Source organism: Oreochromis niloticus, linkage group LG1 (genome assembly GCF_001858045.2).
Source record: "Oreochromis niloticus isolate F11D_XX linkage group LG1, O_niloticus_UMD_NMBU, whole genome shotgun sequence".
Taxonomy (NCBI): Eukaryota; Metazoa; Chordata; class Actinopteri; order Cichliformes; family Cichlidae; genus Oreochromis; species Oreochromis niloticus.
Window position 1 is genome coordinate 12,070,523 of NC_031965.2, and position 15,060 is coordinate 12,085,582.

The 15,060-nt window shown below is 44.5% G+C and overlaps 1 protein-coding gene across 3 annotated transcripts in view; it reads right to left on the bottom strand.

Annotated features, from left to right (window-relative positions):
• Positions 1-8,870: 8,870 nt before the first annotated feature.
• The window catches only part of uacab (uveal autoantigen with coiled-coil domains and ankyrin repeats b), a 39,196-nt gene continuing 33,006 nt past the window's right edge, over positions 8,871-15,060 (bottom strand). For all 3 annotated transcript variants that reach the window (XM_013265068.3, XM_005461555.3, XM_005461556.4), the window contains exons 16-19: positions 12,353-15,043; positions 11,921-12,073; positions 11,565-11,630; positions 8,871-11,394 (exon numbers count right to left, since the gene is read on the bottom strand). In XM_013265068.3, the coding sequence (XP_013120522.1) occupies positions 11,323-11,394; positions 11,565-11,630; positions 11,921-12,073; positions 12,353-15,043 (2,982 nt within the window). In that variant the 3' untranslated portion in view covers positions 8,871-11,322. The remainder of the gene's footprint in view (positions 11,395-11,564; positions 11,631-11,920; positions 12,074-12,352; positions 15,044-15,060) is intronic.

Here is a 15,060-nt window from a genome sequence, read left to right on the forward strand (position 1 = left end):
CAAATAACTGTTTTTTGTTAATTCACAGAAAATGTCTTTTTTATTTTAGACCCATCGAAAAAACAATTTTTATATTTGATAGTGGAAAAACAGGAACTATTCTGTCATTTAATTGCTATCAGCTTTGGTGTCGTATGAATGGCAATGGGGAGGTCTTAATCAATCAGGAAAGCTGTTAAATGTATGAAAATTCAATTAAAAGTCCAAAATCTATACCCTCTTTCACATATTCCAAAGCAGTCTAGTAGGCCGGATTTGAGTCTTTGCTGGGACCATTCTGGCCCCCAGGCCTTACGTTTGACACCTCTGGGTTATGTCATCTCTGCTTCTGTAGAGTCTATGGGTGGATGTTACAGTGAATATGAGAACCCTGCTTGCTCATAAAGTAGTGGTTTGTCAGTCAAAAGCATCCCCTGTCTTACTGTCTATTTTTGTCTAAACGGCGCCCTAATGAACATCATGTTGTATTAAGTGTGAGTTGAAACTAGCAACTGGAAAATGTTTTTTGAGGTAATCAATCAAGTGAGAAGAAGGTTCATTATCTCGTAAAATTATATACAATAAGAGCTGTTTTGCTAAGATTGCAGGGTTAAGGCATTTTCGTGGCTTTTCAGAGCTTAACCCTAAATCCATCGTCCAAAAACAGGCTCCTCCTGGTGTTTATGGTCCCAAAAGGCTGTTGATCTTTGTCCAAAGAAGTCAAAGCCTAGACTCACTTCTCTATTGCTAACTCTTATACCTGAGAAATATATATAATACTTATGACACGCAATAAGCCTTCATGTCAGTGGTCTGTTTCGGCTGAACTAGCTACCCAACCAGCGTGCCATCCCAAGATACCACAAGTGAAAAATGGAGCAGTTCCCAAATGCCAACATCAAATCAGTGCCAGTCTTCCAGGCTCGCAGCTTTTCATCCAGTCCTCATCATGGAGTCAAACACGGCCACTCCTAACCACACTAACAAGCTCGCGCTAACACCCTCAGGCTTATAAGCCAATGTTTCTAAGATGACTGAAGCAGCCAGGGGTGGCCTCAGCTATGTTTCCAAGCACCAAGCAACCCCAAAAGCCTTATCCTATTAAACCGCATACATCGTCTCATGCGTTGCACCACGAGCAGACATGCAAAACTGGGGCGATTTTCCGTTTGAGAGGGAAAGATTATTGTAAAAGAAGTGGTGGGAAGGATGACAGTCAGAAGGGGAGAGTGTTGGGGAGGGGGATGTGGCGATTTGGGCCCCATCTGTTTCTTGCTAACTCAATGAAGGGAGGAAGAAAAGCTGAGCAGATACACCAAGCATTAGTGGTTAACCAACTACTAATGAGGGAAAAAGAAAAACACTGAACTCAGATGAAACCGTTTAGCAGGCAGGGGTGTACAGTGTCCTTACTGGGTTTCAGGGAAAGATGGCCAACACTCACGTAAGCCCTGTGTGTAATAACCAAAGGAATAAATAGAAGAGGAGGCTGGGGCCTGTTTCTAATATGTCTGTGCACGATGTTTTTTAACCCATTCACCGAGTGCAGGATTCTGTTTTATCGCATGTATCCCACACCTTTGATACAGCAGAGGTCCACAGCGGTTGGCTCTGGTGTAGCCTTGGCATGTAAGACCCGATCCGTCTGCCAGGGTTTGGGGTTTGCGGCTTTTCATTCCACTGATCGCCTCTCTTCCCTCATCTACCCTCGCAACCTTCTTCCTCAAAGCTCTGGAATAAATCCTGGGAAATGAGAGGGCCTCCTGCCCTCTCGCTGCTACTCATTCCCAGGTGTGCAAGTCCCAGGTCATTTTAGGATCAAACCGATACGCTGCCAAAGTGTTATAAAGAAGAATAACAAATGACGGCGGATAAAGCGCATGGACGGATGTGAGGTGAGGAGCGAGAGTAAGGTGAGAGGCAGGGAAAAGAAACAAGACGAAATCAAAGAACGAGATGGAGAGCAGGCAGAGAGACGGGAGAGCTGGTTTGGGGAATGTGAGCCATGCTGAAACCATTCGGCTCAAATCAGCACCATGTGTCCTCCAGAGCCTTATTATCCCATAAATGAACTTTATTGAGGCAACAAAGTGCTTTGGAGCTCTGCAAAAACATTAAAGGGGCCTCGCCTGTCTCAGCCTGGAGCCAAGAGGAGTCCGGCTCCTCGAGGGACTAATGAAAAAAAAAAAAAAAGCGGGGCCCCTGGCCTCGTGTTCGCTGCCCTCGGTGTAGCCTCACAAGCTGCCTGAGTAATGGCCTATTAGAGACAGAGAAATAGTTAGCAATTACACCAGGAAGACAAATACGGCACAGACCTCTTGACTGACCTGACCCGTGGAATTAACCAGAAAGGAAGGATGGGAGACAAAAGGTAAAACAGCAGGAAGGAAGGGGGGAGAGGGGAGAGGGAGGAAAAATGAGTAAATAGGAAAGGAGAGCTGGATGACTGGGAAAGGGAGCAACTGCCCCGGGGAAACACCAGGAGCCCAACATGTTTTAACGTAATTTCATTAGTTGCAAACCGTGTAGGGTGTTTGCAGCCCTGATATCGCTGCAAAATCTGAAAATTGAAACCCTGATGGCAGTGTCCATCTATATATCCATTTTCTTAACCACCAACTGTGGTGGGCCTGCAGCCTGTCCCAGCTGTCACAGGATGAGAGGTGAAATACGCTCCTTAGACAAGACACCAGACATTACAACATACTGCGGTTAGGACAGCGCTGGTGGCATGACGTGGACTTTGGTGGACGCTAAAGTGTTTGCACCACGAATGATGAGTAATGGCAGCCCCTGTGGGTCCTCTTGTGGTTTACTTTTTTATGCTCTCACGGTGCATTTTCACATATAAAGCACCAAAAAAAAAGAAAAATTCAATGAGAAACATCGTGGCTGGTAGTTTTCCAGTGAGAGATTACAAGTTGCCTTTTTTTCTCGCAAACTTGAAAAAAACAGCCAATAAAGTGTGCCATCTGTATTGTACTTCAAGGGGAACTCCACTGATTTTACGCCTCAAAGTCTTGGAAAGCACCACTGTATATGAAACTTTTTGTGGCTCCAGAGAGAGCTAAAGAAAATCTAGTGAGCAGCCAACAAGTAATGAAAATTACAAGTAAGAAAATGTAAGAAAAAACAAAGCAGGGATCTTTAGTCTTTAAGAAGTGATGTTATCGGGGATCTGAGGCCCGTTACTTGTCTTTCCTTGAGGGTAAATAGCATGCATCTGTAGACTTGAGTCCATCCATCTTCTTTTGCTTATCACAGGGCAAAGGAAGTTGGCCCATTGTGTCACAGGGTGAAAGACACACCCTGGTAGAGGTGTGCAGATTGATTGATCGTGATACTGGCTCTGTATCAGATAGATACTAAAACTTGCATTCCACTACAGCCTTGACAGACAATCATTTTCATCTATTGTCAATTTAGAAGCACATATGCTTTTGGACAGCGGGATGAAGCGCCCACAGAAGCAGCGTGTAAGCTTCCCGTACAGAGAACATGGACACTCCACGCAGGGAGCTGCTTGCATGTTCCCCCTGCGCTCCAAGCCCCCACCCAGTGGCGTTGAACCCAGGACCTTCTTGCTGTGAGGCAACAGTGCTAACCACCGCACCACCATGTTGCCCTTACAGACCAAGTAAATTATTTAATCTGTGTGTAAGACAAGAAGCAATAACCACACGATCAAAGTGAGTGCATTTAGTAGTCACAACAAAAGTTATCGCAATTCCACCAAGACGGGGAGGAGAGGCCTCTGAGGTGCTGCGTGGCTGACAGAGCGCAGCGGCTTCTCTGGGGAACAAGTGTCGGGAGGAGAAAGGAGCATCCGCTGAGGTGGAAGACTACTGCGTGAGATAACAAACGTTCACGACAACCCGGGGAGACTGCAGGCAAAGATGTGGGCGTGTATTTGATGTGTATATAACCACCCGCCTGGCTCCTCGGTCGGATCAGCACTCATGAGGCATGCAGTGGACGGCCGGGGCTCAGTCCAACATAAATAATGCCTCTGATCCTCCTGGGGATGACGAATTTTATAAAGATGGGATCCTTTTGCGGTGGGGAAAAGGGGGTTACAATGGTTAACCGAACGCCACAAGTGTATGTATGGGACTGATTAGGACTCTGGAAATGAGATTAAAGAGAGCTCTACCAACAGATTGAACTGTATTTGCCATAATTGCTGAGAACAGCTTATTCAGTGCAGACCGCAAAAAAGAGAGCCATAAAACCGAGGAAGGAGAAGGAGGAGGAGGAGGAGGGAGACTGCCACTTGAAACCAGCAAGCTTTGCTCAAAGAAATCAAACCAGGACAAGTCTTGTATCAATTAGACGGTGTGTGCGTGTTTGTGTTAAAAAACGGGTGGTGGGGAGGAGAGGGGGGGGTAGGATAACATATGGATTAGCCCTCAGTCATAAACTCTGGTTTAAGGCAGTATTTTTTTCATTATTAGTAATCTTGATTATTTTTAAAGGCAGGCCCCTCTATACCACCACATTAAATCCCCCCTGCGCATGAATATATCTAAAACGAGATAACTGATACGGCCCTGACCCTCGGTTCCCAGCATCCCGCTGAAAAGAGCTCTAATGAAAAATAAATCTTGTGAAGAGAAAAAGAGCAACAGACAAATCAATAGAGGCACAGGCTGAAAGATAAAAGCGAGCGCTGTGCGCCAAAGAGCTGTACTCGCTCTCTCATTCCTGGGTTGATTGTGCTTAAAGTGAAACCACATGAAGTGGGCTGCTCCCACAGAGGAAGTAAGAGTGTGTGGAGCTAAAAGTACACAGACTTCAGCACCTAAAAAAGGGGGGGGGGGACGTGGCTCTTCTCTGTTACATTAACTGTTTGTGGCTAAATGAGCGGCATTCAAGTTGAGCCACAAAATGCTTCATCAGATTGAGTGGGTGTGGTTTGATCGGGTTGGATTGACACGCGCACACAGCTGTGATCTTGGCTGGCGCATTGTGAACATTTTGAGTCCGGCATAATAAAATAAACAAAAGCACAAATCGGACATGTAAAATAATCACAGCTCTTCCGACCTGTGGGTTTATGAGGATCTCATATTAAAAATCAGATTTAACAGGTTTAATGCTGGGAACATGAAAGTGCCGTCGGTGGCAGTGAAGCTCATGCAGCAGAAATCTACAATCTACAATTTTTAGAAAATACAACATCTCCTTTCACTGTTATGCCGATGATATCCAGATTTATTCACCTCTGAAATCCGATGTGTCTGCTTCTTTGCAACCTCTGTTCAACTGTTTGCATGAAGTAAAAATTTGGTTATCACATAATTTTCTTACATTAAACGAGAATAAGACCGAAATCATAGTCTTTGGTAGTCACACCCCGCTAGACCAGTTGACTAATGCCCTAGGCCCTCTCGCTAGCCATCTTTCGCCCACTGTAAGAAACCTCGGAGTGTTCCTGGATGGCTCTTTTAAACTTGAGAAGCAGGTCTCCACTGTGGTGAAAAACAGCTTTTACCAGTTGCGTCAGATTTCCAAAGCAAAGTCGTTCCTTCCTTTAAAGGAACTTGAAAAGCTTGTTCACGCATTTATCACATCCAGATTGGACTACTGTAACTCCCTCTATTCGGGCCTCCAACACTCTTCTCTTTATCGGCTTCAGTAAATTCAAAATGCAGCTGCGCGTCTTTTAACAGGTACAAGAATCCATGAACACATAACTCCAATTTTAGCCAAACTACATTGGCTCCCTGTTAAATATCGCATAGATTTTAAAATTCTTTTGTTCACTTTTCAAATTCTGAATAATTTAGCGCCCACCTATCTCTCTGACCTACTCCACCTATATAATCCCAACAGAGCGCTTAGATCATCCAATCACTTGCTCTTTGCACAACCTAGGTCTCGAATGAAGTCGAGAGGAGACCGGGCCTTTGCGATCGTGGCACCTAGACTGTGGAATAACCTCCCTGTACATATTCGTATGGCCGAGTCTATCCAGTCTTTTAGATCTCGTCTTAAAACTTATCTGTTTACTTTGGCCTTTGATTCTAACTAGTTGGCTGATTTTTAGCTTATTGTGTTGTTACCTATTGTTTGTTGTCCTATTTTATTGTTTGTTTTAATTGTCTTGTGTTTTGACTGACTGTGAAGCACTATGGTCAACACTGTTGTTTTAATATGTGCTATATAAATAAACTTTGATTTGATTTTGATTTGATTTGATACAATCAGAAGCTGAAATAAATGGACAGTTCATTCCTTCACCCCCCCTTATCGAAGCGCCTCCAACCCAAAGGTTACTCTCGTAGGCCATTTGTCCTCTTCATCTCCAGCGTTCATTAGATGTGGGGGAATAAATCCAGATATCGATACCAATGTTGGTATTGGTATCAGATCGGATTGATACTAGCGCCACAGGAGCGCTCAGTAATAATAATAATGTTTACTTTATTGCTCCACGTGGGGACAATCTTCTCGGCACTTAACCCATTCACTCAGCAGTGGGGAGCTACCAATCTAGCGCCCAGGGAGCAGTGCGTAGGGATGGTACCTTGCTCAGGGGTATCTTAGGGTGGCTGTTCAGTGGATTCGAACCCCCGACCTTCTAATCATAGGGCCACTGTACCTACTGAGCTATCCCTGGGATTCGATGGGTTCTGAGCATGACTGCTGAGCATGTAACCCAGTGAATTGTTTTAAGACAGACACATTTACATTCCAAGTTTTAAAAAGATTAAAAATTAAAAATATCGGTATCAGTATCGGTGCTGGCAGTACTGCCCTGTATTTACTTGGTATCGGCTTGATACCATAATTTGCAGTAAAGTAAAACACTTCCATTCATACCTCATCAGCTCAATTGTGCACCGTTTCTGAAACATTCCACTTTTTCTGCTGATAAAGTTCTAGTGACTCTGAGTGGAAAGTTGCCACTATCTCACATCTCCTTCAGTGGCTTGGTATAGTTACTGTTCACTTACCTATGTTGAAGGTTGGGAGTTCAATTTCAGCACTGGACACTTTCCATGATTTCATTATACTGTGTATTAAACATCCACACACTTTTCAGAAATCCGTGTACAAAATGATTCTATACTGCAGAGAGACAGCTTTACTACACCAAGGTAAATGTCCCCCAACACTCTGATTGCAGAAACTAAGCAATTCCATAAGGTACAGAGCAGCTGCTATCTCATGTACGGTACACCTGTGGCCTGTTAAAGTAGTTGCCCATCTGCCCATCTTTAGTGTAACACCGAGGGCTGTGAGAGCACTGTAATTTCAAATTCCTGTGTATGATCTGTACTTTTGGTTTTTGACAATAAAGCTGACTTTGAGGCAACATCTATACAAGCTATACAGTAGCAACAATCCCACTGCAATTTCTCCAGAAACTGCACAGTCAAGTTACTCTATACTACCTGGTTCGGTCTGACAGGCCCTCTGTAAAGTTCAGAGGGTGGAGGGTGGTTTCCTCTCAGATGGCCAGAATTACAGTATCGTCCTTTCCAACAGAATGTATAGAAAAGATGACCGTCATAGCGCCACCTATTGATTAGTACAAAATTTTCATCACTGGTATTTTCATGTGATGACTGTGGGATGGATGTGACTGAGAAACTCTGGACATGGGTAGGGTTGTTTTTGTCATAGAGTATACAACTGAAATCTGTTTCTAACCACAGACGTCGCTGCCTGCTGGCCTTTCAAAAGAGAGAAGTTTAAAGACAACTAGAAATATCACCAGATTTTTCAGCTATCATGGTAATGGAGTGTTTAATTTGTTCACCATGTAGCACTTTGTCATGCTAACGTGTTAATTAGTACAAAAACAAGCACAGTTAAATGGGAGAAAGAGTCTGGGGCTTCGATTGCAGAGGACAACTGGCAGAATAAGTGTCTGATGCAGCACGTCCACCAGCTCAGGTGCCTGGAGAGAATTTCTGCTGGAAAAACCTATTAAGATATTTTATAACCCCTAAATTAAAATATGTGCAGGAGGGTGAAACGACGAGTGGTTTTTGTTGGCAGAAGTGCAGCGAACAGCTGGCCTTGCTACCCTATACTGTGTATGTATATATGTGTTCTGGAGTCGATCATTTCGCCTCACTGGGAGGTAACAAGGACAACACAGACTTGGAAATGACTTTTCATTTTGCGCGACTCATATAACATCCTGAGCAGTTTACTTGTCAAAGATAAACACTTACTAATCATTTCTTAAATAAATAAAATAAGATAAAGAAATCTTTGTTACTATTGTGCGTACATTTAAAAACAGGCTCAAGACCTTTTAACTCACACAGTCCAACAATTAAAGGTGTTTTTGTTTTGCTGCTTTCACTGCCTTAAGGCATTGTTAACCTACACCGTTTTTTTGTTTTCCGTCTTCAGCACATTGAGTTTTCTTATAATAAAATGTTCTATATAAATAAAATCGCCATTGTCATTAAGGATTTTGCTTGCAGCCAGTAAGAAATAAGCAATAACTCATAAGTGTCTGAAAAGTAAACCCCCAACTGACACAGTGAGTAATATAGTGCTTTCCCGGGATCAGTGTATGACCAACTCTCTTTTTTTAAGTTTGTTCCATGTGTGAAAAACCCAGATTTTTTTTCCAAAGTACAGCTGTTCATAAACCATATTACTGAAAAACAGCTCATGGGCTTGTAACACTAGATGACAACACACACATGTGATGAGATTAACACGTGGCATGAGTTCAAAATCTGACTTGCTGATGGTGCCAGACAGAGTCAGGAAGTCACCAAAAAAGATCCGGTGAAGAACACGAATGTCTTCACCACATCCTCATCCTGTAGCCACTGAGGTATTTCAGCCGTACTACACTACCAGCACTGCTAATGTTTCAGAAGCTCCTTCTGATGACAAAAGACACACACAACAAAATATAGTTTTCTATGTTAGGCACTTTTATTAATTTTGTATGACTGATTCACAAATACAACTATTCTTGCCAAAAGCCTCCGCCCAGTTAAACAGACTGGTTAAACAGTAACATTTAAAGATTCAAATGGATTCATACTTTAGCCTTTAAATGGTAGAGGGAAAAGAAAAAGAAACATCCAAAAAGTTTGTGTTAACCATTAAAAAAAAAAAAAATCTGCAGAACAAAACAGAGGAAACGTTTGATGGGTGTAAACAGCTTTTTTTGTGTGTGTCCTAAATATAAAAACAAAGCGCATTAGCTTGAAGGGTAAAGAGGAGTGTTTCAGATCGTTCAGGGGTTGTTCTTATCAAATTAGTATCCTACAGTAAATCCTGAACGTGTTTTGTGCCGTTCTACTTCCAGACCTGCTGAATAATGTCACACTGTAGTAAAGTAATTAAAGAAGTACAAAGCTATGAAAAATATATCAGTGTAAAGGCACAAGAGACTCGCTCAACAATCACAACACCACCACACTACACCATCATGAGCCACAAAGAGCCGGCTCAGGGGTACGCGACTGCTGCTCTGGGACAGCTGCATGAATCAGCTGCTCTATAAAGTCGGGTTTTAGCAGTTTTTAAAAAGAGGTTTGGTTTAAAAAGCAGTGCAGCAGCAGATATTAGCAGACGAAGCTTTATTACTTTAGTTTCTTATGCACATTTTTAGCGTTTCTCAGATTTCTAATAAATGCCACTAGTGTTCAGTAAACGCACGCAGCTGTAACAGCTTCCAAAAGCAGCAACTGCCTACCCCTGGTCTGCAGTGATTATTACATTTTCTACCAACTTGGCCTGCCAAGTTTCACCACTAGAGGACACTCTGGTTTAAAGAAAAAGACGACGTGCCACTGCAAACTGTAGGACACAGCAAGAAATCGCCGCTTCACACCCCCGTGATTCGAATCCAGCGTGACCAGTGCACAGACTCGTGTAACCGGACTGTGAGATAACTGAGCACTCACCCAAATATACCTCATACAACTGTCTACAACCGCGGCAAGAAAGCTTTAGATATGGATCCACTTCAGGTCTTTGGCATCCGATTAGTTTGGACCTCCAGAAGAGAAGAAGAAAAAAAAAAAAAAAAAAAAAGTGTGCCACAAAATGAGTCTGACTTAAAAGAAAGCGGGTGAAAGTTAAAGGACAGGTTCACATAGTTTCATCTGATTTTCAGCCCGTCTGTACACTAACTGATTTACTGGGAGCTGTAATCATTTTTTGAGTCAAAAAATAATGCAAATATTAAGAGGCTTCATTCCCCACAGTTAAACTTACTGTCACCATGTCACCGTGCACTCCCAGCAGCTCTGCAAGGAAACACAGGCAGGCAAAAGGAGGCTTTGCCCCAAAGTAAATACTAATCATTCAGCTGGATCTCATACTGCATTTGTTAAACTTAACACCAAGTACTAAAAGTATTATCACTTCTTAAAACTATTCAGTACTTAGCAAGAACAAGAAAAAAAGCTGATGGCTCATCTCAACATCGGCGTTGTCGCCTGCAAACTGAAGCAAACCATGAAAGAGTTTTCAGACTCCCTCTATGTAAAACAAAAAGGTTTGCCTACAGGAGCTAGCACACTACAAGAAACAGTCATTTAGCTTTAGGACAGGCTGATAACACACTTGCACGATTTGCCACTCTGTACACTGGCCGGGTACAGATAGGCGACTTGTGAATGCCTTTCCGATATTGCTACTGTTGCTATTGTGTTTTTGTTTCATTTGCGTGTGTGTGTGTGTGTGTGTGTGTAAATCAGCAGCTGAAAATGCATCAGAGAAAACAATGATTACAGCAGCCAGTAACTCTGGGCTTCTGAGCTGGAAACTGTGAACCCCTCCCTTTAAAACTCCAGCAAACGTCGGTGTTAAACATGGAAGCATTCTGCACGAGCGCTGACAGTCAGGCGGGAATGTGAAAAGTGGTCTGTTTGTCCAGTTTACAGTTCAGCTGAGTGTTTCAGGAGTAATCCAAGAAAGGGATGCACATTTTCAAATAACCTTCACATCACTGAATATAATGTGTTAAAGTTGCATAAAATCCACAGATCTTCACCATCATTAGAAAAGATGCGAAAAATAATGTATGAAACAGTTTGTTTTTACATACTGTGTACCAGCAACTGCAAAGTGTTTCTGCATACAAGTAGCTGATTACATTTGGCTTTAACTGCTGAGTTTTTGTTTTCCGTGTATCTAAAAGAAAACGCTGCTGGTGTTCGTCTGTATCTACAGCCTGGAGACTTCTTAGACTTTAAATGCAGCAAAATGTGTTTTCTAACAGCCTGTCAGCAGAGATTTGTCAGCAGACACACACTGGGCGCCCACAGGGGCCACAGCAGGAACACTTTACAGCAGGGGATATGAAAACAGTGAATCTGAGTCAGCAGGTAGCAGCAGGGTTTCGAAGCTTTAACACACAAACTCCTGTCTCATGCGGATGATCTGCAGCAAGGCGGCCTGGACGTCCTCGTCCATGTGGCCCTGTGGGAGAAACAGGAGAAGGGCTTCGGTACATATATAACATCAGATATTAAGATTAGATTATCATCTACTGATACTGTGTAGTAACCCTGCTGCAAACTCTCTTTCGTAGACAAACCAGACAAATCTCACGGCACAGTAATCTCCACAGATTAATGAGTAAGACTTACCTGGGCTGCGCTGAGCAGATGTGTTCGATAAATTGAAACCACCTCTCTGTGTTGCCTCTCAGCATCCTTGTGAAGCAGAAAGACAGGAAGAAGACGTGAGTGACACTGTGCTTTGTTTCACATCTTTAACAGCTAGACAGTGTAATTGATGTTGACTGTATTCCAGCTTCCAGCTACACCTACAGTATGTCATGATGCCTGCATGCACAGGTGGTTGATTTTATACACATGTGGCCGTGGAAGTGACTGAAACACCTGAATTGAATGATTTGAATGGGTGACTGAATACTTTTGGCAGTCTATATTTATATAGTTTGTCTAGAACACTTTGTTGCATGTGATGTGAGTCCACTTACAGCCAGCTGCTGCTGTAGGCTCTTGATCTGAGCTTGGAGTGTGTCGATGTGCTGCATCTGCCTCTTATTGGGTGCGTTGCTTGTGTATGCCAGCTGGGAGAGACCATTCAGTGCCTGCTTCAATCGCTCAACGTCTGTCAGCAACTCTGTGATCTGTCACACACAAAGAGCAGGACAAATATCGAAGTTTAAGATCATTTTTGTGAAATGAAAGAAGAAGGAGAGAAGGATTTCCACAGTAGAAATGGAAAAATGTCAGAAAAATCTTTTCCCTTTATTCATCAAAATAAATGACAAACACGTCTCAGTGGTCATTATCATGCTCGTCATTGTTATAGTGGCATTTAGAGTTTATGTGAAACACACGTACACTTCAAAGTATCTCAAATGAAACTGGGAATAATTAAGACTATAATGTGAATTGTTTTGTACCTTCTTGTCTTTGGCTTCGGTCTGCTCAGCTGATGTTTGAATCCTCTTCTGCAGGTCACAGATGGTGGTGAGGGACTCATCGTATCTCTCTTTCAGCTCTCTGATCTCCCTTTCGATGGCGCGCCCCTTCTCCTGGACGGCCTCCATCTCCGTCCTCGCCCTGCTCTCCCCCTCTCTTGCTTTTGTTGCCTCCTGATGGACCTTTTCACGCTCTTCTGCCAAGCTCAGCAGCTTGTTATTCAGGCTGGCGGCCTCCTCCTCCAGCTGCTGTTTCTCCTTCTTCAGCTCGTTCATTTGGTCTTCCTTACAGCGGATCTCTTCGAGAGCCTGAGTAGCCTGAAGGAGCTCCGACTGCAGGGCAGATACATCTTCCGCCCTCTGGGCGTTGTTTTCCTCCTCTTCGCGGAGAGCCAGCTGTAGCTTAGCCACTTCAGCCTCCAGGGCTTCCTTAGCCTCAGCATGCTGCTGCAGCAGAGACTCCTGCTCCCGGTGGAGTTCCTGCAGTTCTTTCTGAAAGGCGCACGCCTTCTGGGCCTCCGCCTGCTGCGCCTCTCTTGCTTTCTTGCAATCAGCCTGCGCTTGCTGTAAGGCATCATTGAGGGCTTTGAGCTCGGTGTCGTATGTCGATATGCGTGTCAGCTCTGACTTCAGACGCTCCTGTAGGTTTTGAATTTGAGCGTTGCACAGGGCATTCTGCTCTTGAAGTTCAGCTTTCTGAAGTGTTACCTCCTCGAGCTGCTGCTCTAAGTTGACCAACTTCTGGGTCAGTTCTTCACATTTAGCCTTGAACTCCTCCTCGTTTTCTTTGTGCTTTTCACTGGAAACCAGAGCGACGTCTAGTCTCCTCTGAACAGATTCCACCTCAACCTTCAGCTTCTCTTCCTCCTGCCTGTTGCTCTCTCTGGCAGTCTTTTCTTTGTCATACTTCTCTTCCATTTCCAACAGTTTTGCTGTCAACTCTTTAACCTGGGTGCTGTAAGAGGTTTCCTTCTCCTCAGCTGTTGTCAGAGGCACAAACTTAGACTGAATAGCCTCCTGTATGGTATCAAGCTCTTTCTTCTGAGCCTCCAGTTCCTGAGTAAGCTTAACTGTTTCATCCTGAGCCAACGCATGCATTGCAGACGCCTCATTCGCTCTATTCTCTGCCTCGACCACGGCAGCATTCAGCTTGTCTGTGATAGCTCTGTGGTCTTTTACACTGATGTAGTCGTTTTTCATCTCCAGCAGAACTTTTTCTAACTTTTCTTTTAACTTTTCGTTTCCTTCTTTCACGTTCTTCAGCTCTTCCCCACTTTCTTTTTCCCTGGTCTCCAACTTTAACATCTCAGCTTTAACGCTCTCTAAGGTGGAACTTAAGTCCATTTTCACTTGCTCGTGCTGCTGTCTGGGAACATACTGTCCCTCCAAGCTCTCTTTGAGAGTCTGACTCTGTGTGGTCAGCTGCACACACTCTTTATCTCTGTCTTCACATCTCTTCTGCAAAAGCTCAACTTTCTTCATCAGGTCGGCATTCTGACACCTCAGAGTGTCCATCTCACTTTGTTGTTTCTCACTCGTGCTGCTGAGGCTGCTCATATTCTCCTGCAATGCGGCCCTCTCGGTCTGAAGCTGTTGGACTTGTGCCTCTGCTCTTCCGCAACGTTCACCGGCTTCCACCAGTTTGTCCTCGAGATCCTCCAGAGCCATTACCATGTTCCTCCGAACTTCCTCGTGGCTCCGTATCGGTATAAAGTCCACCTCAATCCTGCTGTTAAGCTCATCCAGCTGCTCTTGTAGCATATCTTTTTCATCCTCACTCTTCTGGACCTCATGAATCAGAGCCTGGCTTTTTGCAGTCACCTCCACCAATGTCTTTTTCAGGTTAGCGTTCTCATCTTCCAGTGCTGCCCAGACCTGCTGCTCCTCAGCAGACAACGGCCTCGAGCCTCCCTGTGAGGAGGGGCTGTCTAGCTTTCGATGGAGCTCCGCCACCTCCTCCAGCACCCGATCGTAGTCTTCCCTCAGCTCGGCGAGCTGCCGTTCCTTCTCGTCAACTGCGTTGGTGAGCAGGTTTTTCATGTTGTCGAACTTCTCGGCCGGTACGGTGTTGCCATGTTTAGTCTGGGCCTCATTCAGCTGGGTTTCCATCTCTAAAAGGGTTTCTCTCAGTTCGTCTCGCTCTGCAGTCAGATTTTGGACATCATGGTTCAGCCTCTCTGTCTCAGCTGCTAGTTGGCTCTCGCTGCTCTTGTACTCCTCCAAGGCCTTCTCACTCTGTTTGAGGCGGTTGCGAACGCGACCCACTTCGGCTGAAGCACCTTCATACTTGGCCTTGACGTCCTGGAGCTGAGCGCGCAGTTCTTCTGTCGCTTGGCCTCCTAAATGTTCTTTGACAGCAACTACGTGGGCTTGCAGCTGTTTGACCTTGCACTCGGAGTCCAGCATCCGTTTCTGGACGTCTCCCAAGGCGTCCTCGAGCTCTTGAACCTGCTGGTCAGCCTGTTTCTGGATGGTGTCTCGGCTCTGCAGCAGCTCCTGGCACTCTCTGGTTTTACGGCTCAGTGCAGACTGAAGCCGTGCCGTCTCCTCCTCAGCTGCCTGCTGTCGTTTCTTGACTGCCTCGAGTTCATTTCGGAGTGCATCCAGCTCACCAGGAAGACCCTTCTCCAGCGGTCGGGACAGTGAACGTGAGAGGGAAGGATTTCTGAGCATCTTTAGAGAGCGATAGG